Genomic DNA, 25,950 nt, shown 5'->3' with positions numbered 1-25,950 from the left:
TTTCTATGAAATTTCGGGAAAAAGCAAAACCATGCAAAGTAGATCAGAGGTTGGTTGGGGGTGAGAGCAAAGACTGACTACAAATAGGCCCAAGGGAACATTTTGGGGTGATGGGATTTTCTAAAAGTGGATTATGGTGATGGCCACACAACAGTATAAAGATCATCCAAATGTATTCTTACGTTTGAATTGTATGACATGTAAATTATCTCATTAAATCTGTATTTTTAAAAAAGAACTGTGCTGTGAAGTCTGACATATTTTAAAGTAGGATATCTTAGCCAGGCGTGGTGTTGCGTGCCTGTAGTCCTAACTACTCAGGAAGTTGAGGCTAGAAGACTGCTCGACCTCAGGAGTTCAAGGTTGCAGTAAGCTATGATCATGCCACTGCACTCCACCCTGGGCAACAGAGCAAAGACCCTGTCTTTAAAAAAATTAAAAACTTACTGGGCACAGTGGCTCACACCTCTAATCCCAGCACTTTGGGAGACTGAGGCAGGTGGATCACTTGAGGTCAGGAGTTCGAGACCAGCCTCGCCAACGTGGTGAAACCCTGTCTCTACGAAAAATAAAAAAAATTAGCTGGGTATGGTAACATGTGCTTGTAGTCCCAGCTACTAGGGAGGCTGAAGCAGGAGACTCGCTTGAACCTGGGAGGTGGAGGTTGCAGTGAGCCGAGATCACGCCACTGCCCTGCAGCCTGGAGACAGAGCAAGACTCCATCTCAGCAACAACAAAAAAAGCCGGGCATGGTGGCTCATGCCTGTAATCTCAGCACTCTGGGAGGCCGAGACGGGCGGATCACGAGGTCAGGAGTTTCAGACTAGCCTGGCCAAGATGGTGAAACCCCGTCTCTACTAAAAATACAAAAATTAGCTGGGCGTGGTGGAAGGCGCCTGTAATCCCAGCTACTTGGGAGGCTGAGGCAGGAAAATTGCTTGAACCCGGGAGGCGGAGGTTGTAGTGAGCTGAGATCACACCACTGCACTCCAGCCCGGGCAATAGTGCGAGACTCCGTCTCAAAAAAAAAAAAAAAAAAAAAAAAAATCTAAAACTCAAACTTTTGAATAACAATTTCCTCCTAGCAAGAAGGGACTCAGTAAGATGAATAGCGCTGCTTGGCCACTTTGCAAATATCTTTAATGTCTGGCTTAAGATGGCTGGATTTTCATATCTGCCTCTGCATTTAACCCGGTCCATCTCGTGGGTCACATAGCCTCTGCAAAATGCGAAGGGGTTCAGTGCCATTATCTCCGGGCCTGGGTAAAAGACTCAAGTCCTGGCCCCATCATACTCCCACCAATACATACCACGCCTGCGCTGTCTGCGCCTGGGGCTCGTCACCCGCAGTGAGCGGTCGCACGGCCCCACATCAGGATCGCCCTGAGGCTCAGCCTTTCCCGGCCCCATTCCGAGTGCGTACAGGACAGAACCAGCACGCCAGGCCTCTGCCCCAGAGCAGAGGGCCACGATGCGGACCCGCACAGTGCACCGCAGTGACCTGAGGAAGGAGCGACGGACGCTGGCGCCAAAGGCGTCCGAGTGCCTGGTAAACTGTAAAGCGCAGTCCTGCGTGAGTTGCTATAGCTACGGCTGCGCCAGACGCACAGCTTGCAGGACCCAGGTGCAGGTGGGAGGAGCGGAAAACTCTGCGCGTGGGCGGGGAGCCCCGACCCTCGCCGGGGCCACGTCAATCTAGGTGCTCGGCGCTCTACTGATCCGGCCCCCGGGAGTGGGCGGGCACGTTTGCCTCGGATGGTCTAACAGGCGTAGGAGAGAGCCAATGGCGTGGCTCACAGCTCCACCCCTTCTATTCGATTGGCCGGCGCCGAAAAGCCGGGCGTGAGAGCCGCAGCCTCTGGAGGGAGCCGCAGCGGGTCTCTCCCTCACTCACTCTCCGCGCTTCCCCGCTCTTCGGTTCTGCTCTGTCCGCCGCCATGGCCCAGTGAGTGACTCGCCAGGCGCAGCCGGGCTCGGCCTCAGCGGGCGGGGAACTTTTTGGGGGTCGGGATCTCCCTCGTTCTCTCCGACGCCTCCCATCCTGGAGGTCGCCTGAGCTCATTTGGGGTTCTGGGACCCTCGTCCTGCGGCGTCTCGGGCCCGGAGCTCCTTCCCTGCGGGCCCGGCCCCCTGCTCTCTTGGCCGCGCAGGCTCGGGGCGGGGCGGGTCCTTTCGACGGCCAGGGAGGAGGCGCGGCCAGGCCTCGCCGAGTCTGCAGGGACACCTGCGGGACGCGTGCCAGCCGGAGTCGGGCGCGAGGGCGGGGCTGGGGGCCGCCTGCCCGGCAGAGGCTCTGCAGCTTGCGCGCCCGGCTTCGGGGGGCCCCGGAGGCGCGGAGGAAAGTGCAAACTCCCACTCACGGCCAAACGGGGAAGGACCGGGCCCCTGGATTTCAGCGCGTCGAGCGGCGCTGACTCTTTCCTTTGTTCTGTTTCTGCCTCTCCAGAGCTGACATCGCGCTGATCGGATTGGCCGTCATGGGCCAGAACTTAATTCTGAACATGAATGACCATGGCTTTGTGGTAAGCCGCGCGGGCGCATTGTCTTCTCTTTGGTTCCCGGGCTAAGAGGCCGGCGATGGGTCTGGGAGCTCACGGGTCTCCTGGCCGTGCTTTGCGAATGCGGTCTGTTGCTGCTCATGTCTTTTTGTATGGAAAGGAGAAGCACCCTGTAGGCTTGGGCGGGCCGATCCCGACCTTAGTCCGGCGGAGTGTGCCTGTGGGTCCGTGAGGTTCACAGCGCGAATGAACGGATTAGTGTCTAGTAGAGACGAAGGGTGCGGGAGGAGAACCCCTGCTGGCTGTGTAGAGCTCTAACTTGATTGCCTGATGAGATCTGGGGAGAGTGAAAATGTTTCTTCTAAATGCTAAAGTGGCTTAGACGCCAGGATGATCAGTAGCAACAGACAGAGCCTGTTGAACCAGCCGGTTCCTGGATTTGATTTTGAGTCCTAACAGGTTGGTTGTGGATTCTACCTGATAACGCCGGGGGTAGTTGGTCTTCGCCTCGGTTCTCTGCCAGTTTCATTCTACTGAGGTGACATAACTTTACAGTGAGCCTCCCACAGCTTGGGGAGGAAAAGGCAAAGGCAGATCTGACCTCCCCAGAACTTGGGCTGAATGGAAAGGTCATTGTTACTTGGGCCACAGTCTGAAGGTCTTATGTGTCCTGGATCTCCTACTCAGGCCTTTTGTCCTTCTAGGTCTGTGCTTTTAATAGGACTGTCTCCAAAGTTGATGATTTCTTGGCCAATGAGGCAAAGGGAACCAAAGTGGTGGGTGCTCAGTCCCTGAAAGAGATGGTCTCCAAGCTGAAGAAGCCGCGGCGGATCATCCTCCTGGTGAAGGCTGGGCAAGCTGTGGATGATTTCATCGAAAAATTGGTGAGGCCAGCTCTGCTCTCAGCTGCTACCACGATAACAGCTGGTTTTGGTTTCTTCCTTTCTCCTTTTAACTCCAGAGATTTTGTTTTTCCAATTTCTGCTAAATTCTGACCAAATGATTGCTTAACTGTCGCAGTGTTGGTTAACTTGATCGGCACTTATGAAGTAACTTTGTGCTTTGGTGGTAGTAATTCTGAGAATACTAACAGACATTTCAAGAAAAATTCATTAAGGCAGGGCACAGTGGCTCAGGCCTGTAATCCCAGCACTTTGGGAGGCTGGTTCAGATGGATCACTTGAGCCCAGGAGTTCGAGACCAGCCTGGGCAACATGGCGAAACCCTGTCTTTACATAAAATAAAAAAAATTAGCTGGGTATGGTGGTGGAAGCTTATGATCCCAGGTTCAAGACCAGCCTGGCCAGCATGGTGAAACCCCATCTCTACTAAAAATATAAAAATTAGCTGGGTGTTGTGGTGCACACCTGTAATCCCAGTTACTCGGAAGGCTGAAGAATGAGAATCACTTGAACCTGGGAGGCAGAGGTTACAGTGACCTGAGATCGTGCCACTTCAGTCTGGGCAACAGAGTGAGACTCTGTCTCAAAAAAAATGAAAATAAAATCAAGATCTTCTTAGGGAATCCTAGGGAACTGGATGCTTATTTTTGTACCAAACAATTTGTTGGCTTTAGCAGGTGTATCTTTTTTGGAAAAAAAAATGTAGGGGAACCAGTGAAAATAATGTATTTAGATACCCCAAAATAATTCTGTAGTAACAGCCCTGAAAAAACCCAGGCGCTACCCATTTAGAAGAAATGTTTTGCTGTAAGCAGTGCAGTGGTACCTCAGGGGAGGCTGAGCATTCCTTTTCTAGAGGAGTGACTTCTTTTCTAGAGGAGTGGCATCAACGGTGAGGTTGTTTCCACAGGAAGATGGATTTGTAACCAGTATGCCACTGTTTTTCAAACAGATGACCTAGAAAGGAAGAACACTGAGTTTAAAAAAAGGACATAGTAAATTTTTTGTGTGGCAAGCTGCCTGTGCTCAGTTTTAGACAGAGAAAACTGAAAAATGGTGGATTATTCTTCAGTATAGGAAAATAGTAAGTAATGTTAACTGGAGCCTTGTAGGGGGAAGATTGAGTAATAAATAATAAAGCCCAGCCTGGTTGGTGTGCTGTAGGTAGATATTCATGTTCAAGGCTCTGTCTCTTCCTGATCTCTGAACTGTGGTCATAAAATCATTCATTCATACACTAAAACATTTGATACGTATTTACTGAATCCCCACTCTATTCTAGACACAGACATTACAGTCAGTGTTTAATCTATTTACTTACTTAAAAATAGAAACGGGGTCTTGCTATGCTGTCCAGGCTGGTCTCAAACTCCTGGGCTCAAGCGATTGGCCTGCCTCAACCTCCCAAAGTGTTGGGATTACAGGTGTGAGCCACTGAGCCCCGTCAGCCCTAAACTTTTAGATAGAGTCCAACTCTAGCCACAGAGAGGATTATTGAAGATTAAATAGGCTGGGTCTATTGGCCCCCTGCCAAGCCAGGAGGATCTTTTGATTTTGAGCCCAGGAGTTTGAGACCAGCCTGGGCAACGAGACCAGCCTGGGCAATGTGGTGAGACTCCATCTCTACAAAAAAAATTTTTAAACTAACTGGGCATTGTGGTTCAAGGAGTTCAAAGTTGCAATGAGTCATGTTCACACCACTGCAGGAGTTCAGGGTTTCATTGAGCCATGTTTGCACTTCTGCATTTCAAGCTGGGCAACAGAATGAGACTCTTTTTAGACTATATTTATTTGGAATAAATTCTTGTTTTAATTTGCCAAGGTATGTTTCATTTCTGGTCCGTCTTAATGCTGGTGTCTGGTTACAGGTACCATTGTTGGACACTGGTGACATCATCATTGATGGAGGAAATTCTGAATATAGGGACACCACAGTAAGTGTTCTTCGGTCCAGATTCTTCCAGGTTCTGAGAACATTCAAAAAAAGTGTCAGCATTGCATATGTGACAGTAGGGTGAACTGCCCTGTGGTCCTGAGTTTTGTGAGATTGCTACTGATGTAATAGTTCTCAGCCTTTTTTTCTGTTAAGACACACTTGGGGGCTGGGCGCGGTGGCTCACGCCTGTAATCCCAGCCCTTTGGGAGGCCGAGGTGGGTGGACCACGAGGTCAAGAGATCGAGACCATCCTGGCTAACATGGTGAAAACCCGTCTCTACTAAAAATACAAAAAATTAGCCTGGCATGGTGGCACGCTACTCAGAAGGCTGAGGCAGGAGAATTGCTTGAACCCAGGAGGCAGAAGGTGCAGTGAGCCGAGTTCGTGCCACTGCACTCCAGCCTGGGCAACAGAATGAGACTCCATCTGGAAAAAAAAAAAAAAGACACACTTGGTGGGTGAGATTCTCAGTGACACATACATCTCAGAGGATGAATACTCAGATACAGCGGGCCGAGAATTATGTTTTAACTCCTCCCCTTCCCCTTCCAAGTAATCCATGATATGTCAGTCTCTAACTGGTTTAGAACCACTCCTCTAATGGTATCAAACGCTGAGGGAAGTCCTGTGTGCTCTGAAGTACTGAGTGGCATTAAGTTGTATTAAACCTACTCTTAATTGAGTCTTATTATTCAAGGTCTTTTCCAGTAAAATGCCAATGTGTGTTTGGCTTAATTATTTCACTTTGGGGAAGAGGTATGTATCTTGAATGTCCGTAGTTGTTTTGTTTTAACTTCTACACATAGGGGATTAACTTTTCTGAGTCATCAGTTATTCCTAGATTCTTGGGTCATTTCCTGTCAAATGTAGGCTCTCCATACCTATCTTATACTTCCTCTCAGTTATAAGGGAAACATTTTTTGGGAGCGTAATGAAACATGGAAGCATAATGAAATTATTTTTCTGTCCTTCAGAGACGGTGCCGAGACCTCAAGGCCAAGGGAATTTTATTTGTGGGGAGCGGAGTCAGTGGTGGAGAGGAAGGGGCCCGGTATGGCCCATCGCTCATGCCAGGAGGGAATAAAGAAGCGTGGTGAGTGCCGTCAGCACTGTATCCATCTCTGTACAAGGGAGCTACACTTTGAGAACAAATAAGCCAGGAGCAGTTCTGCCACCCTGATCTCTGTGGTGCCCTGAGGGTGAGACCTAGGAGATGCCGGCAATTTCTTTTATCGCTTTGATATAATATATGTGCACAATCCTCTTTTGCCTTTTTTCTTCTGTTATTTCTATCAAGACTGATACCTGAAGTTCTAAATAGGCTTTTTTTTTTCTTGCCCAGGCAGGAGTGCAGTGGTGAGATCTTAGCTCACTGCAACCCCCATCTCCTGGGCTCAAGCAATTCTTATTCCTCAGCCTCCCAAGTAGCTGGGACTACAGGCGCCCACCACCATGCCTGGCTAATTTTTTGTATTTTCGGTAGTGACGGGGTTTCGCCATGTTAGCCAGGATGGTCTTGATCTCCTGACCTTGTGATCTGCCCGCCTCGGCCTCCCAAAGTGCTGGGATTACAGGCGTGAGCCACCACGCCTGCAATATGATTCTTTAAGCCTGGGCACGGTGGCTCATGCCTGTAATCCCAGCACTTTTGGAAGCTGAGACAGGAGGATCACTTGAGGTCAGGAGTTCAAGACCAGCCTGGCCAACATGGTGAAACCCCACCTCTACTAATAATACAAAAATTAGCCGGGCATGGTGGGGGGCCCCTGTAATCCCAGCTACCCAGCAGGGTGAGGCATGAGAATCACTTGAACCTGGGAGGCGGAGGTTGCAGTGAGCTAACACTACTGCACTCCATCATGGGTGACAGAGTGAGACTCGGTCTCAGTAAAAAAGAAAAAATGATTCTCTAAATTACCTTTCTGGTGAATGAGTCTGGGGATTCTCTTCAGTGTGTTACTAATGAAACACAGAAGTAGAGAGACCTTCCTGCTTCTCAAAAGTTTAAACTGCTGCGTGTGCAGTGGCTTGCACCTGTAGTGCCAGCTATTCAGGAGACTGAGGTGACAGAACTGCTTGAGACCAGGTGTTCAAGGCCAGCCTGGACGACATAGTGAGACCCTGTTTCTTAAGAAAAAAAAAAAGGTTTGAAAATACCTCAAAGCACCTGCACAGTGAACAGTTAGAAGGGCAACCAGCAGACAATGCACATAAAAGTATTTGACATACGGAGTGCTCCAGTTGTTTCCATCAGTTCTCTTTCCTCATACTGTGCTGGCAGAAGTACAAATGGCACCTTTACCTGAAGGACACTGTAAAAGTTCAGTAAAGCTCTGCAGTTTCCAGTGTAGCTGTCTTCATCCCTAATCCTAAATGTTAACTTTGCAACCCTGCAAGATTTCATGTCTGCACCAAGAACTTTTTGTGAGGAAGCCCTGACTGGCCAATAGGGAGCAGAACAGCGAGAGAAAGCCTCAGGAGTAATACATCCCCGTGCTGAGCTGTGGAAAGAGTGAACAGCGGCCTTTCTCTGAATGGTAATGTAGCTCTCAAAAACGCTGCCTGGTTCTTAATCCAGATGTCCAGAACCATTCTGTGCCTGGCAGCACACATCCAGACAAGTAAAAGAGGGTCTCTTCACTTGCTAAAAGCCATTATAAGGAGAAATCAAGAAAAGGGAAAAAATTAAAAGAGGATCTCTAAAGGAACTTTGGTATTGCTTGCTGTTTGCAATCATACCATCTGCTGCTGCTGTAATAGAAGTTTCTGAGCCGGGTGTGATGGCTCATGCCTGTCATCTCAGTGACTCGAGGCTGAAGTGGGAGGAGTGCTGGAGCCCAGGAGTACAAGACCAGCCACATCAACATAGGGAGACCCCGTCTCTGCAACAACAACAAAAAATTTGCCAGGCATGGTTGCTCATGCCCATGGTCCCGGCACTTTGGGAAGCTGAAGTGTGAGGATTGCTTGAGGCCAGGAGCTCAACACCAACCTGGGCAACATAGCAAGATCCTGTCCCTACAAAAAAATGTTTTTAATTAGCTGGCTGTGATGGCACACACCTGTAGCCCCACCTACTTGGGAGGCTGAGGCAGGAGGATCATCTAAGTCCAGGAGTTTGAGGCTGCAGAGAGCCGTGATTGCGCCACTGCAGTCCAGCCTGGGCAACAGAGTGAGACCCTGTCTCTAAGAAGACATTTCTTCTGGTGCTTTGGTGATGCTTCTGCTCAGCCTTTCTGTCTGTAGTCTCAGTCTGATAGTCTAGTCTCTGCTCTGAGAATCCGCCAGGATCTGGAGAAGGGCACCCAGTTTCAGTCAAGGGTCTGAAGTTTAGCTTGAGAACTTAGCACATTCATTATCTTTTTTTTTTTTTTTTTTGAGACGGGAGTCTCGATCTGTCGCCCAGGCTGGAGTGCAGTGGTGCCATCTCGACTCACTGCAAGCTCCGCATCCCAGGTTCACTCCATTCTCCTGCTGAGTAGCTGGGACTACAGGCACCTGTCACAACACCTGGCTAATTTTTTGTGTTTTTGTTAGAGACGGGGTTTCACCATGTTAGCCAGGATGGTCTCGATCTCCTGACCTTGTGATCCGCCTGCCTCGGCCTCCCAAAGTGCTGGGATTACAGGCATGAGCCACTGCGCCCAGCCCATTCATTATCTTTTTGTAGGCACTTCCACCTCCCATTAGAAACAAAAAGATGGGCCTGGTGCGGTGGTGGCTTATGCCTGTAATCCTAGCACTTTGGGTATCCATGGTGGGTGGATCACTTGAGCTTAGGAGTTTGAGACCAATCTGGGCAACATGGCAAAACCCCATCTCTACAAAATCCAAAAAAATTAGCTGGGCGTGGTGTCACACACCTGTAGTCTCAGCTACTTAGAGGGCTGAAGCAGGAAGATCACTTGAACCTGGGAGGTTGAGGAGGCTGCAGCAAGCTGAGATCACACCACTGCACTCCAGCCTGGATAACAAAATGAGACTGTCTCAAAAAAAAAAAACAAAAACGGAAAAGATGGGGGTTGGTGTCTATGGGTATATAATTGGGCTCTCAGCCTGTCTCTTCTCATTAGCTGAACTGCACTGTTTCTTTCCACAGGCCCCACATCAAGACCATCTTCCAAGGCATTGCTGCAAAAGTAGGAACTGGAGAACCCTGCTGTGACTGGGCAAGTTCTGGGCTACTCTTTAAAGCCAGTTTGCAACACGAGCGTGTCTAAGTGATAAAGTGTGCAGAGAAAGGCCATCATGGTCTCCCAGTGGTTAGCTTGGTGACATAAACGTCTCAATCTTTGATTGCTAGCATAGCCAACGCCTAGAATGCATGCCTGCTGTTCACATCTTTGTATCTTAACTGACTGTTCATAGCCTTGAGGTTGATACTAAAAGCAGCCTTCTGTAATTCATCTAAAAGATGGATCCCTTAAAAAGGAATAGGATGAAGTGAAGTAACATTTTTTTTTGAGCCATATTATTTCACGGCCAAAGGAAAGAATGTCAGAATCAAAAGTGGCGTTTGCTTGCATGGGTGAAAGGAAGAGGACTGAATGTACTGTTGCCGTGTCAAATGTCCTGGCCATGAATGTGGAAAATTCCCCTTCCCATACTGTGGGATTCAGGCATTCTGTGCTTGAACAAAGTCACTTGTGGACTTGCACCCTCACTGAATGCGAAGGAGGCCTAGCCTAGTTCATAGTGCAGTGGCACCATCTCGGCTCACTGCAACCTCTGCCTCCCAGGCACCCTCCTACCTCAACCTCCTGAGTAGCTGGGACTGCAGGTGCATGCCACCACGCCTTTCCAATTTTTGTATTTTTTGTAGAGATGGGGTTTCACCATGTCGCCCAGGCTGATCTCGAACTCCTGGACTCTCAAGTCATCTGCCTGCCTTGGCCTCCCAAAGTGCTGAGGTTACAGGCATGAGCCACCATGCCCGACCTCATGTTGCTGTTAAAGTAAACTTTATCTCATTTGTAGTTCAGCCCATGCTGTGGAAGGAAAAAAATAGGCTCAGGAGACCCGAGTGGCAATTCTGGCTTTCTGTTAACTGTGACATCAGGCAAGCCATGTCCCTTCATGGACCTCAGTTTCCTTATCTGTAAGATACGGGGTTGGACTGCATGATCTCCAAGCTCTCTTTAGCTCCTGATTCCCTTTAATTTTATATTAGCAATTTTAATGCTAATTTTCAATTTTATTTTATATCAGATGAACAGTGAGGTTGAAACAAGGACTCCAGAGTCCAGGCCTCTGAGGAATCCAGGAAGCCTCCCTCCTGGGCCTGCCAGTGCTTGGCTTTGGCTACAGCAGCTCACCTGTCCTTATCTTTTCACCAGTGGTTGGCCATTGAGCTCAGTCAGAATCTGCTTAGGGTAGAAAGAGGCTGGTGCTGGGACTGACTTAAAGGGCTGAGTAATCTTCTCATTAGTATGAAGGATTGGAAAGGGACTTCTGTTCCCTGATAGTAGATGACCGTGGTAAAAGGCTGGGCGCAGTGGCTCATGCTTGTGATCCAGCATTTTGGGAGGCTCCCTTGAGACCAGGAGTCAAGGCTGCAGTGAGCAGTGATCATACCACTGCACTCCAGCCTGGGTAACAGAGTGAGACCCTGTCTCTTAAACAAAAACAAAAAGATCACTGGAGTAAAAGCAAGTGGTAGCAACTTCTTCTTTTTTTTTTTTTTTTTTTTGAAACAGAGTCTTGCTCTGTCATCCAGGCTGGAGTGCAGTGGCGTAATCTCAGCTCACTGCAACTTCCGCCTCCCAGGTTCAAGTGATTCTTATGCCTCAGCCTCCAGTGTAGCTGGGATGACAGGCATGTGCCACCATGCCTGGCTAATTTTTGTATTTTTGGTAGAGATGGGGTTTCACCATGTTGCCCAGGCTGGTCTTGAACTCCTGGCTTCAAGTAATTGGCCACCTCGGCCTCCCAAAGTGTTGGGATTATAGGTGTGAGCCATCGCACGCAGCCTGCAATTTCTTTTTATATACACACACTTAGGACAAAGTCATGAAGAGAAGCACCGTCCTTGCTTCTATGTGTGTTGATCAAGCAGGTGCTCCTTAGTTCATGGCTGAAGTGGCAGGAAGGGTAAGGTAAAGTAAGATATTAGTAGCCATGTTACTGCATGACCAGAGTGTCAAAATCAGAAGTCGGCGGGGGCAGCAATAGAAACATGGACAAGGCCAGGCGTGGTGGCTCATGCCTGGAATCCCAGCACTGTGAGAGGCTGAGGTGGGTGGATCACCTGAGGTCAGCAGTTTGAGACCAGCCTGGCCAACATGGTGAAACCCCATCTCTACAAAAATACAAAAATTAGCCGAGTGTGGTAGTGTGCTCCTGTAATCCCAGCTCATCAGGAGGCTGAGGCGTTAGAATTGCGTGAACCCAGGAGGCAGAAGTTGTGGTGAGCCAAGATCACACTGCCACACTCCACACTCCAGCCTGGGCGACAGAGTGAGACTCCGTCTCAAAAAAAAGAGAAACATGGACAGTGGAGTCCTGATGTAAGCGTCAGTTGTATTGGTCCAGGTGCTGACAGCCAGGAGAGAGACTGCCACGTCATCCAAACACCTGGCCTCCTGGGCAGGTGGCTCCCTGTCATGGAGCTGGGTGTAGATGACTGAGAGCCTGATGCCATGAACTGTTTGGCTCTCATCACTCCCTTTGTTCCAGTTCCTTGATAACTAAATCATTTTCAGATAATCTGGCTTCCCAGTTGCTTGTCTGTAGGGATAGACTCTGTTGACCAGACTAACATTTGTAACCACGAAGATCCATAGTTAAGGTTTTCATCCTACATTCATAAGCTGGTATTCTGATCTTATATATCTTGCCAGCTTATCAATAAAGATCTGGTCAATGATGGGGCCTTGGAAGGACTCCTTTCTGGGCTTACAAGGTTGAAACCTTGGATCTAGGGTCATTTTACTTTTCAGTAGCCATTAGAAACAACTACATTTATATTTTGAAAAAACAAAAGTGATTTAATTAGCCAATATATTTTAACCTATAGTTGCTAGAAAAGTGGTAACTTTGGGGAAAAAAGGACTTTTTTTCTTATGGGTAGGGGCTGGGAAGGCGGGGAGTTGCTTTGAATGATGAGAAAGACTAGAAAATACAGGCTAGAGAGCTATAGGTATTGAGAGTGAATTCAGGGACTTTGAGGAACCTTGAGAAGAATGAGTCTAGAATTAGTGTTAAATAATACTGTTCTGGATTGAAGCTCGTATTGAATTGCTATATGATTCTTGTATCAAAAATACTGTATTCATTTTATACTTGTTATTTTTTGTGTGGAGAGGTAGCCTTGCCAGGGACGTTGGCGTCAAAGCTGATGTGGACTTCTCTGGTGTGTCACCTGTCTCTCTGAAGGCCTCTTGGTGCTTGTCCTGACAGGTGGGAGATGAGGGAGCAGGCCACTTCGTAAAGATGGTGCACAACGGGATAGAGTATGGAGACATGCAGCTGATCTGTGAGGCATACCACCTGATGAAAGACGTGCTGGGCATGGCGCAGGACGAGATGGCCCAGGTGAGGCCCCGGCACTGCCTCTGTGTCCATTCTGCAGGGAGTGCTCACTTTGCCATGGACACTGAATCTTTTCTTCATTCCTATCCCCTTGGCCGTTCTGGTGGCCTGCATGGACTCAGCCTAATTTAAGGGAAACTGTTAGTAATAGGGCTGTACGCTATGCTACTTAGTCACTAAGCAGAAAGTCCCCACAGAGTCTGGGTGGTGATCATCGCCACCGTTTAGCGTAACTGACCTGGTGTCAGGCACTGTGTCACTCCACATACCTGTCTCATTTACTCCACAGTTGTCCCACATGGCAGGTGCAGCAGCAGCTTTCTTTTCTCATCCAGTTGGGATTGGCATTTTGATAGTTAATCCAAAAAGTCAGTCCACGTAGGGGCACCAAAGCATTTCCCCCAATATTTTATTATGAAAACATCCAAACATGCAGCACAGAAGCTGAGAGTTTTACAGTGAACACCTGGACACACACCGCCTCCTTTCTCCCGCCCACAGCTTCCTGTACGAGCCTTATCAGTGTCTGTCCACCCCCCACCAATTTCATCTCAGTTTTTGGATACATTCAAAGTAAACTGCAGGTATCCATACTTTTGTTTTCCCTAAATACTTTAGATGAATGTATCTTTATCATGAGGTAAACATAGATTTTAACAGAAAACACAGGAAAGGACCTTCATTCACCCATCATTTTTTGTAGGGCCAAGGCCTTCTCGTTAAGTATGGTTTGCTGATGCGCTTTCTAGTCATGTCTTACCATCTAGAATTTCTAGTTTCAGTTATTTCTAATGGGAAATGATTTACAGACACTAGCAAGGCATACAGGATAGAAGCTTTCCAGGTTTTTTGTTGATTTCCTCCGAGTTTTTTATTCGTGTCATCCTCACTTATTTTGACTATTGTTTGTTCCACTGGCTTGCTGTTAATTGTTCTAAAACATTACCTTAGTTTTCTTTCACAGAAAAAATGCTTTTCTTTTTGTGTTCATTTTTAATTGGTGTATATAATATTTAATGTGTTCGCTTAGCAAACACACGAGTGCTTTACTATATGCCAGGCATGATTCTAAATGCTGGGGATATACTAGTGAAGAAAGCAAAGTGCCTGCCCTCCTGGAGCTGGGAAGACAGAGAGAAATAAACAAACAACATCAAACTAGTTAGCGATGACTGTGAGAGTGAAGAGTAAACTGGGACGAGATCGGGTGATTGCAGAAGGCTTCTGGGGAGGCGACCGCACAGAGACATAAGTGAAGTGAGGAGCCCTTGGCTCTGAGGAGACAACACTTCTGGTGGCCAGAAATTCAGCATAACCAGGTTCAGAACAAACACAACTGACTCTGGGTTAGCATAAAACTCAACCAGCAGGAGCAGAAGTCCCCAGGCAGACGCGAGCAGAGCCTGCTGGCAACCGTGAGCACTGGTCAGCATGGACATTGGACAAGGGGCTTCCTTGCACAGCCCTCATTCCTCTAACATGGTTCTCCCCTGTGTTCTGCACATAGGCCTTTGAGGATTGGAATAAGACAGAGCTAGACTCATTCCTGATTGAAATCACAGCCAATATACTCAAGTTCCAAGACACCGATGGCAAACACCTGCTGCCAAAGATCAGGGACAGCGCGGGGCAGAAGGGCACGGGGAAGTGGACCGCCATCTCCGCCCTGGAGTACGGCGTACCCGTCACCCTCATTGGTAATGTTATGCTTTTCACTTGGGCCCTTTTGTCCACTGTTCTGATCTTGATATCTGGAGGACTGATACAGACTGGTCTTTAGAGAATCTCTTCAGCCCTCTTCAGCTTTCAGAGTGCCTTTTGCTCTTTCTTGTGTTGAAGAAGCTGACAGTGTGAGAGAGGCTGACACTGCTTTTGATTCTCTTCTTTGTAGTTCTTATCTTATTCATACAAACGGTGAGGTAAATTCAGAAGTGACTGTCCTTCTTATCCAGTTTTATCTTTGGAATATTTTAGCATTAGTGATGTAATTGTAGTCAGTGATCTAAGATCTTATTTATGAGGCAGGTAACTTCAGTGAAATTTTTCATAGAAAAGTTCATCAATAACAGGGCCAGGCACAGTGGTTCACGCCTGTAATCCCAGCACTTTGGGAGACCGAGGCGGGTGGATCACAAGGTCAGGAGATCGAGACCATCCTGGCTAACACAATGAAACCCCGTCTCTACTAAAAATACAAAAAATTAGCTGGGTGTGGTGGCAGGCACCTGTAGTCCCAGCTGCTCGGGAGGCTGAGGCAGGAGAATCACTTGAACCCAGGAGGCAGAGGTTGCAGTGAGCCGAGATGGCACCACTGCACTCCAGCCTAGGCGACAGAGCGAGACTCCATCTCAGAAAAAAAGAAAAATTAGGCCGGGCGCGGTGGCTCAAGCCTGTAATCCCAGCACTTTGGGAGGCCGAGACGGGCGGATCACGAGGTCAGGAGTTCGAGACCATCCTGGCTAACACGGTGAAACCCCGTCTCTACTAAAAAAAAAAAAAATACAAAAAACTAGCCGGGCGAGGTGGCGGGCGCCTGTAGTCCCGGCTACTCGGGAGGCTGAGGCAGGAGAATGGCGTAAAAACCCGGGAGGCAGAGCTTGCAGTGAGCTGAGATCCGGCCACTGCACTCCAGCCTGGGCGACACAGCGAGACTCCGTCTCAAAAAAAAAAAAAAAAAAAAAAAAAAAATTAGCCGGGCATGGTGGCAGGTGCCTATAATCCCAGCTACTCAGGAGGTTGAGGCATGAGAATCCCTTGAACCCAGGAGGCAGAGGTTGCAGTGAGCAGAGATCGTGCCACTGCACTCCAGCCTGGGCATCAGAATGACACTCCATCCCCCCGCCAAAAAAAGTTCATGAATAACATAGGCTTATGTACTCAGAAATTATTAAAATTTTCCTTTTTTCCCCCTAGATATTAAAAAAATAAAAATTACCTATCCATTTGAGTCCTTGTTGTTTTGCTAAGTTCCTTCCCCTTCCTCTTTTAGAAGAAAGCCACTATCCTGAAGTTGGTCTGTATCCTGCCCACTTGTTTTTATCTTACATTAATGAGCTAAGCATCAAACTCAGATAAGGAAATAATAAAAGAAATAGAAAACAAGAGGGGATTAACAATATCAAAATCTTGGCAGTGGGTGGGGGGGTTTGGTTTTTTTGTGTGTATATGTTTGTTTCTTGAGACAGAGTCTTGCTCTGTCGCCCAGGCTGGAGTTCAGTGGCATGATCTTGGCTCACTGCAACCTCCGCCTCTCAGGTTCAAGTGATTCTCCTGCCTCCGCCTCCCGAGTAGCTGGGATTACAGGCATGCGCTACCATGCCTGGCTAATTTTTGTATATTATTAGTGGAGACGGGGTTTCACCATATTGGTCAGGCTGGTCTCGAACTCCTAACCTCAGGGGATCTGCCCGCCTCGGCTTCCCAAAGTGCTGGGATTGCAGGCATGATTCACCGTGCCCGGCAAAGTTGGTTCTTTAAGAGTAAAATGGCCGGGCACGGTGGCTCAAGCCTGTAATCCCAGCACTTTGGGAGGCCGAGACGGGCGGATCACGAGGTCAGGAGATCGAGACCAGCCTGGCTAACACGGTGAAACCCCGTCTCTACTAAAAATACAAAAAACTAGCCGGGCGAGGTGGCGGGCGCCTGTAGTCCCAGCTATTTGGGAGGCTGAGGCAGGAGAATGGCGTAAACCTGGGAGGCAGAGCTTGTAGTGAGCTGAGATCCGGCCACTGCACTCCAGCCTGGGTGACAGAGCGAGACTCTGTCTCAAAAAAAAAAAAAAAAAGAGTAAAATACATAGACTTCTGGCAGGAATGAAAAGGGAGAATGAAAGATGCCTCTCGTGGTTAATGAAAGGCTGATCTTTGCTTCTGGCAGAATGTTCTCACTATATTAAACAGAATTGGGCCAGGCACTGTGGCTCATGCCTGTAATCCCAGCACTTTGGGAGGCTGAGGTGGGCGGATCACGAGGTCAGGAGTTTGAGACCAGCCTGACCAACATGGTGAAACCCCATCTCTACTAAAAATACAAAAATTAGGTGGGCGTGGTGTTGCGCGCCTGTAATCCCAGCCAGTCAGGAGGCTGAGGCAGGAGAATCACTTGAACCCGGGAGGCGGAATTTGCAACGAGCCGAGATGGCACCACTGCACTCCAGCCTGGGTGACAGAGTGAGACTCCACCTCAAAAATAAGAAAACAGAATTTTTCCTGTTTGCTCCTCTAGATACAGGTTGCCTTTCTCTCCCTAGACTCTTCTCACCTTTTGACCTCCCTGTTTATTGCGCCTCGCCTTATTGATGAACTGTGGTGTAAGGCAGAGTAAGGAGGGAAGTCGGTGGTTTCTACAGTTTGGTGCTGTGTAGGAGGAAGTTGGCTGCTTTTAGCAGATCTGAGCCATAACATAGGTGAGGAGGGAGGGGCCAATAGCTAGGAGCATGGACTCAAGTATATGTGGATGAGGGCCGGGGGCCGGAAGGGGAGGGGTATGTGGGGATGGCTGGGGGGCAGCCCAGATAAGACTTTCAACACTGGGCAGCAGCGTCTACACAGGCGGTCTGTGTAGATCCCTGCATCTCACTTCCCGCAGGGCTGACCAGTGGCCAGAGGTGGGACTGGCCAGGTTCGGCCCAGCCAAGTCTGGGAGCAGAGGACACTGAGTGAGGGATCCCCCGGGCCACCCTCACTGGGCTGTGGCTCTCCTGACACCACAAGAGAGGTCCAGGAGCTCCTACTCTCCTCCTGTGGATCCATATACCCCTTCGCCCAGGGTGGCTGGGCCCACCCCCTGGCTGAGAGCCATCATTTGTGAACCAACAGGGAAGTCTTCCAGCTGCCCTCTTCCCCCTGTAACAGGAAGGGTTTGCCTCATCACCCGTTGCACCAGTCATCTTACAAAGCTTCCTTCTAGAAATGCTAAGTCATCCTGTGTGTGCATTTGGGCCAGGAGAGAGGTAGCTGCTTTCGTGTGTTTTGAGTAGGGTTAGCAATCTCAAGCCATAGCTGCTCCTCTTTCCTGAGAAATACAGTCCTCTGTTAGTTCCCCGAGATTTTACTTCATTTTGTCTGTGGGGGAAAAGTGGCTGAAGAGTCATAGATTCTAACAATAAATTGTCAGTTGGGCAAGTAGTCTTTTATAAGGCATACTTTCTGAAAATACTAAATGTCTTAATGTTAAAGTACTACATTGACTTTTTAATTCAAATGAAGTAAACTGGTGAAACTTTAATGACTACAGCTATACTGAAAACCGTAAAATATAAAAAACCTAACATTTCTTTGAGAGCTGTCTGTAAATGTGACTTCTCAATGTAAAATCTTAAAAAAAAAAAAAAAATTAAAGTCCTCTAAATTGAATTTGAAATTTTACTCATGGACCAACACTGAGTATTCTACATAACAGTGGTTTTTATTTTATTTTCCTGGTTTTAGAGACAGCGTCTCACTCTTGCCCAGGCTGGAGAGCAGTGGTGGGATCATGGCTCACTGTAGCCTTGAACTCCTGGGCTCAAGTGATCCTCCCACCTCAGCCTCCCAACGTGCTGGGATGACAGGTGTGAGCCACCACGCACAGCCATAACAATGGTTTTTATCTCTTCATTTTCCCTCAAAACTCCCTTTTGAATGTCACGTTCGTCTTTGTGGTTGGATACTCATATTTATATTGGAAGATTGTCTTGGAGTTTTGGTTATCAAATTAACTGTTTAGAGCTTCTGATAAAAGTTCCTTCTGATCCATGTCAACTTTCGTGGCCTAAGGTTGAAACTTTCAGCGCTTTGTATAAACAGACTTTCCTGCTCCATCTTTCATCTGGTTGCTATGTGAACTTTGGTAATTTTCACGCACGCCCGTGTGAAAAGACCACCAGACAGGCTTTGTGTGAGCAATAAAGCTTTTTAATCACCTGGATGCAGGTGGGCTGAGTCTGAAAAGAGTCAGCGAAGGGAGAGCAGTGGGGCCGTTTTATAGGATTTGGGTGGGTAGTGGAGAATTACAGTCAAAGGGGGTTTTTCTCTTACGGGCAGGGGCAGGGGTCACAAGGTGCTCAGTGGGGGAGCTTCTGAGCTAGGAGAAGGAATTTCACAAGGTTAATCGCTCAGTTCCGGTGGGGCAGGAGCAAATCACAATGGTGGAATGTCATCAGTGAAGGCAGGAACTGGCCATTTTCACTTCTTTTGTGATTCTTCACTTACTTCAGGCCATCTGGATGTATTCGTGCAGGTCACAGGGATATGATGGCTTAGCTTGGGCTCAGAGGCCTGACAGTAATCTGTTTCCTCTTCCCGATCCCCCCTTGTAGGAGAAGCTGTCTTTGCTCGGTGCTTATCATCTCTGAAGGATGAGAGAATTCAAGCTAGCAAAAAGCTGAAGGGTCCCCAGAAGTTCCAGTTTGATGGTGATAAGAAATCATTCCTGGAGGACATTCGGAAGGTGGGACACAGTCCCTGGCAGTGGTCTTTGTTGGTCCCGTGGAAGGCAGTGGGGGTGGGGATTGTTGTGGGAGAACACGCGAGGCCACGGGATGCCAGGTGGAATGAAGTTCAACCTTCACTTGGATCTTGACTTACAGCTTTTTCCTAGAATCTTGTCCCTTCTGGGATCTCCACTGCTGATGAGAATAAGACTGATAGACACGAGGCGGTCACTCTCCTAATGGCAATCCTAACAGGTCTCTGTGTCACTCTTCAGGCCCTCTATGCTTCCAAGATCATCTCTTATGCTCAAGGCTTTATGCTGCTAAGGCAGGCAGCTACCGAGTTTGGCTGGACCCTCAATTATGGTGGCATTGCCCTAATGTGGAGAGGGGGCTGCATCATCAGAAGGTAAGTGAGAGGCAGCCCAGGGTCCGACGGGAAGGATTCATGCTGCTGTGCAGAAGTGCGATCTTAGGACACTCAGCTTGATCAGTTTCCAGGGGTGGGCAATTAGCCCCATCACTGGGCACAGGCAGCAAGATAGGTTTAGATTTTGTGGCTCCCTTCTTCACTATACCTCAGTTGCTCTACCTAGATTGTCCACACTACACCTTTTTTTTAAGTAGTTCTGTGAGAACTGTCATGCCCTCTGGCCTTGCCTCTTGGGACTTTTGCTGTGTATTTTCATTGGAAATGTCAAATCATAGAAAACGTAGCATTCCTACACATGACGTTACATCATTCTCATGCTGGCTGAAGATTCATTTGATGAATCTGATTTTTCTGAAATAGATGATTCTGGTGATTCAGATGATTCTAATATTAGTTCTCTTTAGAAATAACTCCAAGAATAGTGTTTATATTTTATTTTCACATTGAAAATCAGTCAGATTTGCTTCAGCCTCAAAAAGCGTGTTTAAGTAAAATTAAATGAGCGCTGGCAGGGAGCTGCACTTTTTATCTAAACAGGAAAAGGGTTAACAGCTAGCTCGAAGAGATAAGAAATGTAACTTTGTACTTCACTAGGGTATACATCGGCTTCCAACTTACTTCCCTGTTAGAGTTAAGATTCATTGCTTTCGGCCTGGTGCGGTGGCTCACGCCTGTAATCCCAGCATTTTGGGAGGCTGAGGCAGGCGGATCACAAGGTCAGGAGATCGAGACCATCCTGTCTAACACGGTGAAACCCTGCCTTTACTAAAAGTACAAAAATGAGCTGGGCGTAGTGGTGCGTACCTGTAATCCCAGCTACTTGGGAGGCTGAAGCAGGAGAATCGCTTGAACCTGGGAGGCAGAGGTGGCAGTGAGCTGAGATCATGCCACTGCATTCCAGCCTGGTGACAGAGCGGGACTCCGTCAAAAAAAAAAAAAAGATTCATTGCTTTTTTCCCTCCTCGATTATTTCAGTGTATTCCTAGGAAAGATAAAGGATGCATTTGATCGAAACCCGGAACTTCAGAACCTCCTACTGGACGACTTCTTTAAGTCAGCTGTTGAAAACTGCCAGGTACGTAGCCTAGAGCTGGCGCCATGGTTACTCTACCTCCCTGGGGCCATCAGTTGTGTTTGTTTGTTTGTTTTTTGAGACGGAGTCTTGCTCTGTCTCCCAGGCTGGAGTGCAATGGCCCTGCAATCTCCACCTCCTGGGTTCAAGTGATTCTCCTGCCTCAGCCTCCTAAGTAGCTGGGATTACAGGCATGCCACCATGCCCAGCTAATTTTTTTTTTTTTTGTATTTTTACTAGAGATGGAGTTTCACCATGTTGGTCAGGCTCATGTTGAACTCCTAACCTCGTGATCCACCCGCCTCAGCCTCCCAAAGTGCTAGGATTACAGGCGTGCGCCACCGTGCCCAGCCTCACCATCAGTTTTTCATTTACCCACATTGATGTGAATAAAAATCTGTCAGCATCACCAGGGGCAGATCACTAACCTCTGGCCATGCATTTTGTGCTCAGGACTCCTGGCGGCGAGCAGTCAGCACTGGGGTCCAGGCTGGCATTCCCATGCCCTGTTTTACTACTGCCCTCTCCTTCTACGATGGGTACAGACATGAGATGCTTCCAGCCAACCTCATCCAGGTAAGCCTGTGGAGCAGGGGTTAACCTGGCTGGCCGCTGGGGGACGTGTGCCATGGACTGTCCTGACTCCCTCGTTTCCTAGGCGCAGCGGGATTACTTCGGGGCTCACACCTATGAACTGTTGGCCAAACCAGGGCAGTTTATCCACACCAACTGGACAGGCCACGGTGGCAGTGTGTCATCCTCGTCATACAATGCCTGATGGTGCTGCTCCTGTCACCCTCCACGATTCCACAGACCAGGACATTCCATGTGCCTCATGGCACTGCCACCTAGCCCTTTGCCCTATTTTCTGTTCAGATCTTTTTTTAAAGTGTTGTTAGAGACTCCTGAGGAAGACACACAGTTTATTTGTAAAGTAGCTCTGTGAGAGCCACCGTGCCCTCTGCCCTTGCCTCTTGGGACTGAGCAGGAGCTGCTCATGTGCGTGAGAGTGGGAACCATCTCCTTGCGGCAGTGGCTTCCACCTGCCCCATGTGCTGGTGCGGTTCCCATCACGCAGTCGGGAAGGATGTTTGTGCACTCGGATCAACTGGAACCTCTATCATGCGGCTGAATTCCCTTTTCCCTTTACTCAATAAAAGCTACATCAGACTGATGCTCTTTCTCCAGATTCTTAGTCTCGCCTCGGCCGCATGGAGCCATTATCCCCATTGGCAGAAAGATTTTTCTTTAAAAACAAAGACTAGAATAACAAGAAACACCACATTTAGGATCATGCTTCACTCGGAGGTGGCAGGCAGGGAGGGCGCACCAGAGGCTGTAATACACTGGGCGTGTTCTCTTTCTCCAGTTGGGCAGTGGGTACGTGGATGTTCACTGTAACGTGCTTTTTCTTTCGTCTTTTTTTTTTTTTTCCTGCTCCTGGCAAGCTGTGCGTGACATTCGTTATGCCTTTTTGTATGTCAAATACTTCATAATAAACTTTCTAGAGAATTACGCTTTAATGAATGGCTCAGCTTGGTCTGATTGATTTCCTTTCCCACACCTGTCTCTACTTGCTTTAAGTCAGGCCCAGGGATTCAGCGTGGGATTTTGAACAATCTAAGCCTGCTCCTTAAACTAGGCTTTTCACTTTTATCTTATTTACTCAGAAAAAATAAACCCTGCCGGCAAACTGATACGGTTGTGTGGCCTGGGGCCAATGTAACTGTTTCCCTGCCACGGTTTGACTTCATGATGATTTCCCTGGAGTGCTAAGAAAGTCCTAAGAGTTGCCTAAGCGGAGCAAACAGCGCCTGTGCCTCAACAGCTGGTGTCTACAGTATGACCTCTCACCTCTCAGGGCTAATGTGAAGGAGACAGTTTTCATTAAATCAATGTAAAAAAAAATTTTTTTTTTTTTTTGAGATAGAGCCTTGCTCTGTCTCCCAGGCTGGAGTGCAGTGGTGCGATCTCAGCTCACTGCAAGCTCCGCCTCCCGGATTCACGCCATTCTCCCGCCTAAGCCTCCCGAGTAGCTGGGACTACAGGCACCCGCCACCTCGCCCAGCTAATTTTTTTATATTTTTAGTAGAGACGGGGTTTCATCGTGTTAGCCAGGATGGTCTCGATCTCTTGACCTCGTGATCCGCCTGCCTGGGCCTCCCAAAGTGTTGGGATTACAGGCGTGAGCCACCGTATTTTAAAATTTTGTTTAGAGATGTCTCGCTACGATGCCCAGGCTGATGTCAAACTCCTGGGCTCAAGCGATGCTCCTGCCTCGGCCTCCCAAGGTGCTGGGATCACAGGCAGGAGCCACCGTGCCCCGCTACCAACTTTTTAAACTCAGCCTAGATGTGAGTTCTTCGCTAGATCAGCCCCCACTCACCCCTCCTGCCCTCCCTGTACGATTAAGAGAAGCCCGAGTAGCCGCATGTGACGGGATTGTTCTTTAAGGGTTGTGAAAGGCACTGTTCAGTGGGGATCTTTTGACCTGGCTCTGAGGGTGATGGATGGACGCTGCTGGAAGGGAGAGAGAACAGCAGGAGGTCAGAGACTAAGTGTCAAAGGGCCCATGATGTTTGAAATGGTAATGATCAGAAGGGAATCCACTCAGGCCCTTTCCGCTTACCTTCCAAAAAGCTGTGAGTGGTGGAGTTTGGTTTCAAATTCAGCCCTCTTTGCTTACTAGCTATTAGACTTTGGGGAAATTATTTACTATCTGCTGTGTTCTCAGTTTTCTCATTTATAAAATGGGAAATAATAGCACCTGTGTCCTTGAGGCTATTCTGGGGTTTCACCAAGGGAAAACAGAACGGTGCCTGGCACATAGTAAATACCTACACAAGTGGCAGCAAGGCTGGGTGCGGTGGCTCACACCTGTAATCCCAGCACTTTGGAAGGCTGAGGTGGGAGGACTGCTTGAGCCCAGGAGTTTGAGACCAGCCTGGGCAACATAGTGAGACCCCCATCTCTACAAAAAATAAAAATTAGCTGGGCGCAGTGGTGCACACCTATGATCCCAGTCACCTGGCAGGCTGAGGTGGGAGGATCGCTTGAGCCCAGGAGATCCAGGTTGCAGAGACCCATGATCACACCACTGTACTCCAGCCTAGGTGATAAAGCAAAACCGTCTCAAAAAAAACAAAAAAAAAAAACAAAAAAAAAGGGGCAGCAATTACTACCATTGAGTGTGCCTGACCCCTGGACCCCTGGAGCAGTGGTGGGTTTTTAAACTGGGTCTTGCTCTTGCCCAGGCTGGAGTGCAGTGATTCGATCACTGCTCACTGCAACTTTGAACTCCCCGAATTCAGGGGGTCCTCCTGCCTCAGCCTCCCGAGTAGCTGGGTCTACAGGCATGTGCCACCACGTCCCACTCATTTGTTGTATTTTTTGTACAGACAAGGTCTGGCCATGTTGCCTAGGCTGGTCTCGAACTCCTGGGCTCAAGTGATGCTGCACCCACCTCGGCCTCCCAAAGTGCTGGGATTTCAGGCATGAGCCACCGCGCCCGGCTGCAGTGGTGTTTCTACAGACAGAAACCAGATGTTACCGCTCAGCACCAGTGATGAATTTGCTTTGCACCCCAGTCTTCAAAAGGTTTCTAGTGCGGGTGACTCTGTGTGCTGCGCAGCAGGTGTAGAGGTTAAGAAAGGTCAGAGCTGGCCGGGCGCGGTGGCTCAAGCCTGTAATCCTAGCACTTTGGGAGGCCGAGACGGGCGGATCACGAGGTCAGGAGATCGAGACCATCCTGGCTAACACGGTGAAACTCTGTCTCTACTAAAAAATACAAAAAACTAGCCGGGTGAGGCGGCGGGCGCCTGTAGTCCCAGCTACTCGGGAGGCTGAGGCAGGAGAATGGCCTGAACCCGGGAGGCGGAGCTTGCAGTGAGCTGAGATCCGGCCACTGCACTCCAGCCTGGGCAACAGAGCAAGACTCCGTATCAAAAAAAAAAAAAGAAAGGTCAGAGCTTCTCAACCTAACCTGCTTGCGACTCCCCCACTCCCACCCTGCCACCCCACTGAGATTTGAAAAAATACAGATTCTGATTCAGCAGAATCCTGAAAATGGCTCTTCGTGGGGTGCAGCCCCATGTTCTGCATTTCTCTTTTTTTTGAGACAAGGTCTCGTTCTGTGGCCCAGGCTGGAGTGCAGAGGCACTATCACAGCTCACTGCAGCCTCAACCTCCTGGGCTCAGGTGATCCTCCTAACTCAGCCTCCTGGCTAGCTGGGACTCCGCGTGCACACCACCACGTCTGGCTAATTTCTAAACTTTTTGTAGAGATGGGCTCTCCCTATGTTGCCCAGGCTGATCAACTCCTGGGCTCAAGTGATCCTCCGGCCTCAGCCTCCCAAGTGCTGAGACCACAGGCAGGAACCACCATGCCTGGGCCTGGGCTCCAATCTTGGCTCCGCCACAAATTCAGTCTTACTTCACAAGTTAGTTAACCTCTGTGTGTATCTTCTCATCTATATAAAAGGGATGATAATAACACCCCTCACAGAGCTGTCTTCAGGATGAAACACAAGGCACTTGCACCACAGCCGGCCACACAGTGAGCACCGTGTAAGGTTCACTGTTTATTACATGCCTCCTGAAGGGAGCTTGCTAGACAATTCTGAGTGTGGAAGGAGGTGGAAAGATGAAATGTGCACACCGACAGGTCAGTCTCAGCTCACTACAACCTCCGCCTCCCAGGCAAGCGATTCTCTTGCCTCAGCCTCCTGAGAGCTGAGATTACAGGCGCACGCCACCATGCCCGGCTAATTTTTGTATTTTTAGTAGAGATGGGGTTTCACCATGTTGGCCAAGCTGGTCACAAACTCCTGACCTCAGGTGATCCACCCGCCTCAGCCTCCCAGAGTGCTGGGAATACAGGTGTGAGCCACCACGCCTGGCCAAGATTGATTTTTGTATTGACATTTTACAGTGCAGTTTTTTTTTTTTTGAGATGGAGTTTCACTCTTGTTGCCCAGGCTGGAGTGCAATGTACGATCTCAGCTCACCACAACCTCCGTCTCCCAGGTTCAAGCGATTCTCCTGCCTCAGCCTCCCCAGTAGTTGGGACTACAGACATGCAGCACCACTCCCGGCTAATTTTTCTTTTTGCATTTTTGTAGAGATGGGGTTTCTCCATTTTGGTCAGGCTGGTCTCGAATTCCTGAC

The 25,950-nt window shown here is 48.6% G+C and overlaps 1 protein-coding gene across 2 annotated transcripts; it reads left to right on the top strand.

The window, feature by feature from the left end:
• Positions 1-1,348: 1,348 nt before the first annotated feature.
• On the top strand, positions 1,349-22,307 carry PGD (phosphogluconate dehydrogenase). 2 transcript variants are annotated; one of them, XM_065534481.1, is made up of 13 exons: positions 1,349-1,549; positions 2,447-2,522; positions 3,203-3,382; positions 5,269-5,334; positions 6,312-6,430; positions 9,437-9,506; positions 12,736-12,870; positions 14,375-14,564; positions 19,166-19,296; positions 19,555-19,688; positions 20,688-20,787; positions 21,238-21,360; positions 21,443-22,307. In XM_065534481.1, the coding sequence occupies exons 2-13, from the start codon at positions 2,478-2,480 to the stop codon at positions 21,560-21,562; spliced, it is 1,413 nt and encodes a 470-aa protein (XP_065390553.1). In that variant the 5' UTR covers positions 1,349-1,549; positions 2,447-2,477; the 3' UTR covers positions 21,563-22,307. The 2 variants fall into 2 exon arrangements, with proteins under 2 accessions (XP_065390553.1, XP_015306783.1); XM_015451297.3 differs by lacking the exon at positions 1,349-1,549 and adding an exon at positions 1,889-1,945.
• Positions 22,308-25,950: the final 3,643 nt, after the last annotated feature.

The sequence above is a fragment of the Macaca fascicularis genome, chromosome 1, assembly GCF_037993035.2.
Source record: "Macaca fascicularis isolate 582-1 chromosome 1, T2T-MFA8v1.1".
Classification (NCBI taxonomy): Eukaryota; Metazoa; Chordata; class Mammalia; order Primates; family Cercopithecidae; genus Macaca; species Macaca fascicularis.
This window is presented reverse-complemented; position numbering and strand designations above follow the sequence as displayed.

Excerpts from the sequence above, each read along its gene's own strand:
- PGD (XM_015451297.3), top strand. Across the intron at positions 9,507-12,735 it reads GAGAACCCTGCTGTGACTGG|GTGGGAGATGAGGGAGCAGG; the intron begins GCAAGTTCTGGG and ends TTGTCCTGACAG. Across the intron at positions 20,788-21,237 it reads CAGCTGTTGAAAACTGCCAG|GACTCCTGGCGGCGAGCAGT; the intron begins GTACGTAGCCTA and ends TTTTGTGCTCAG.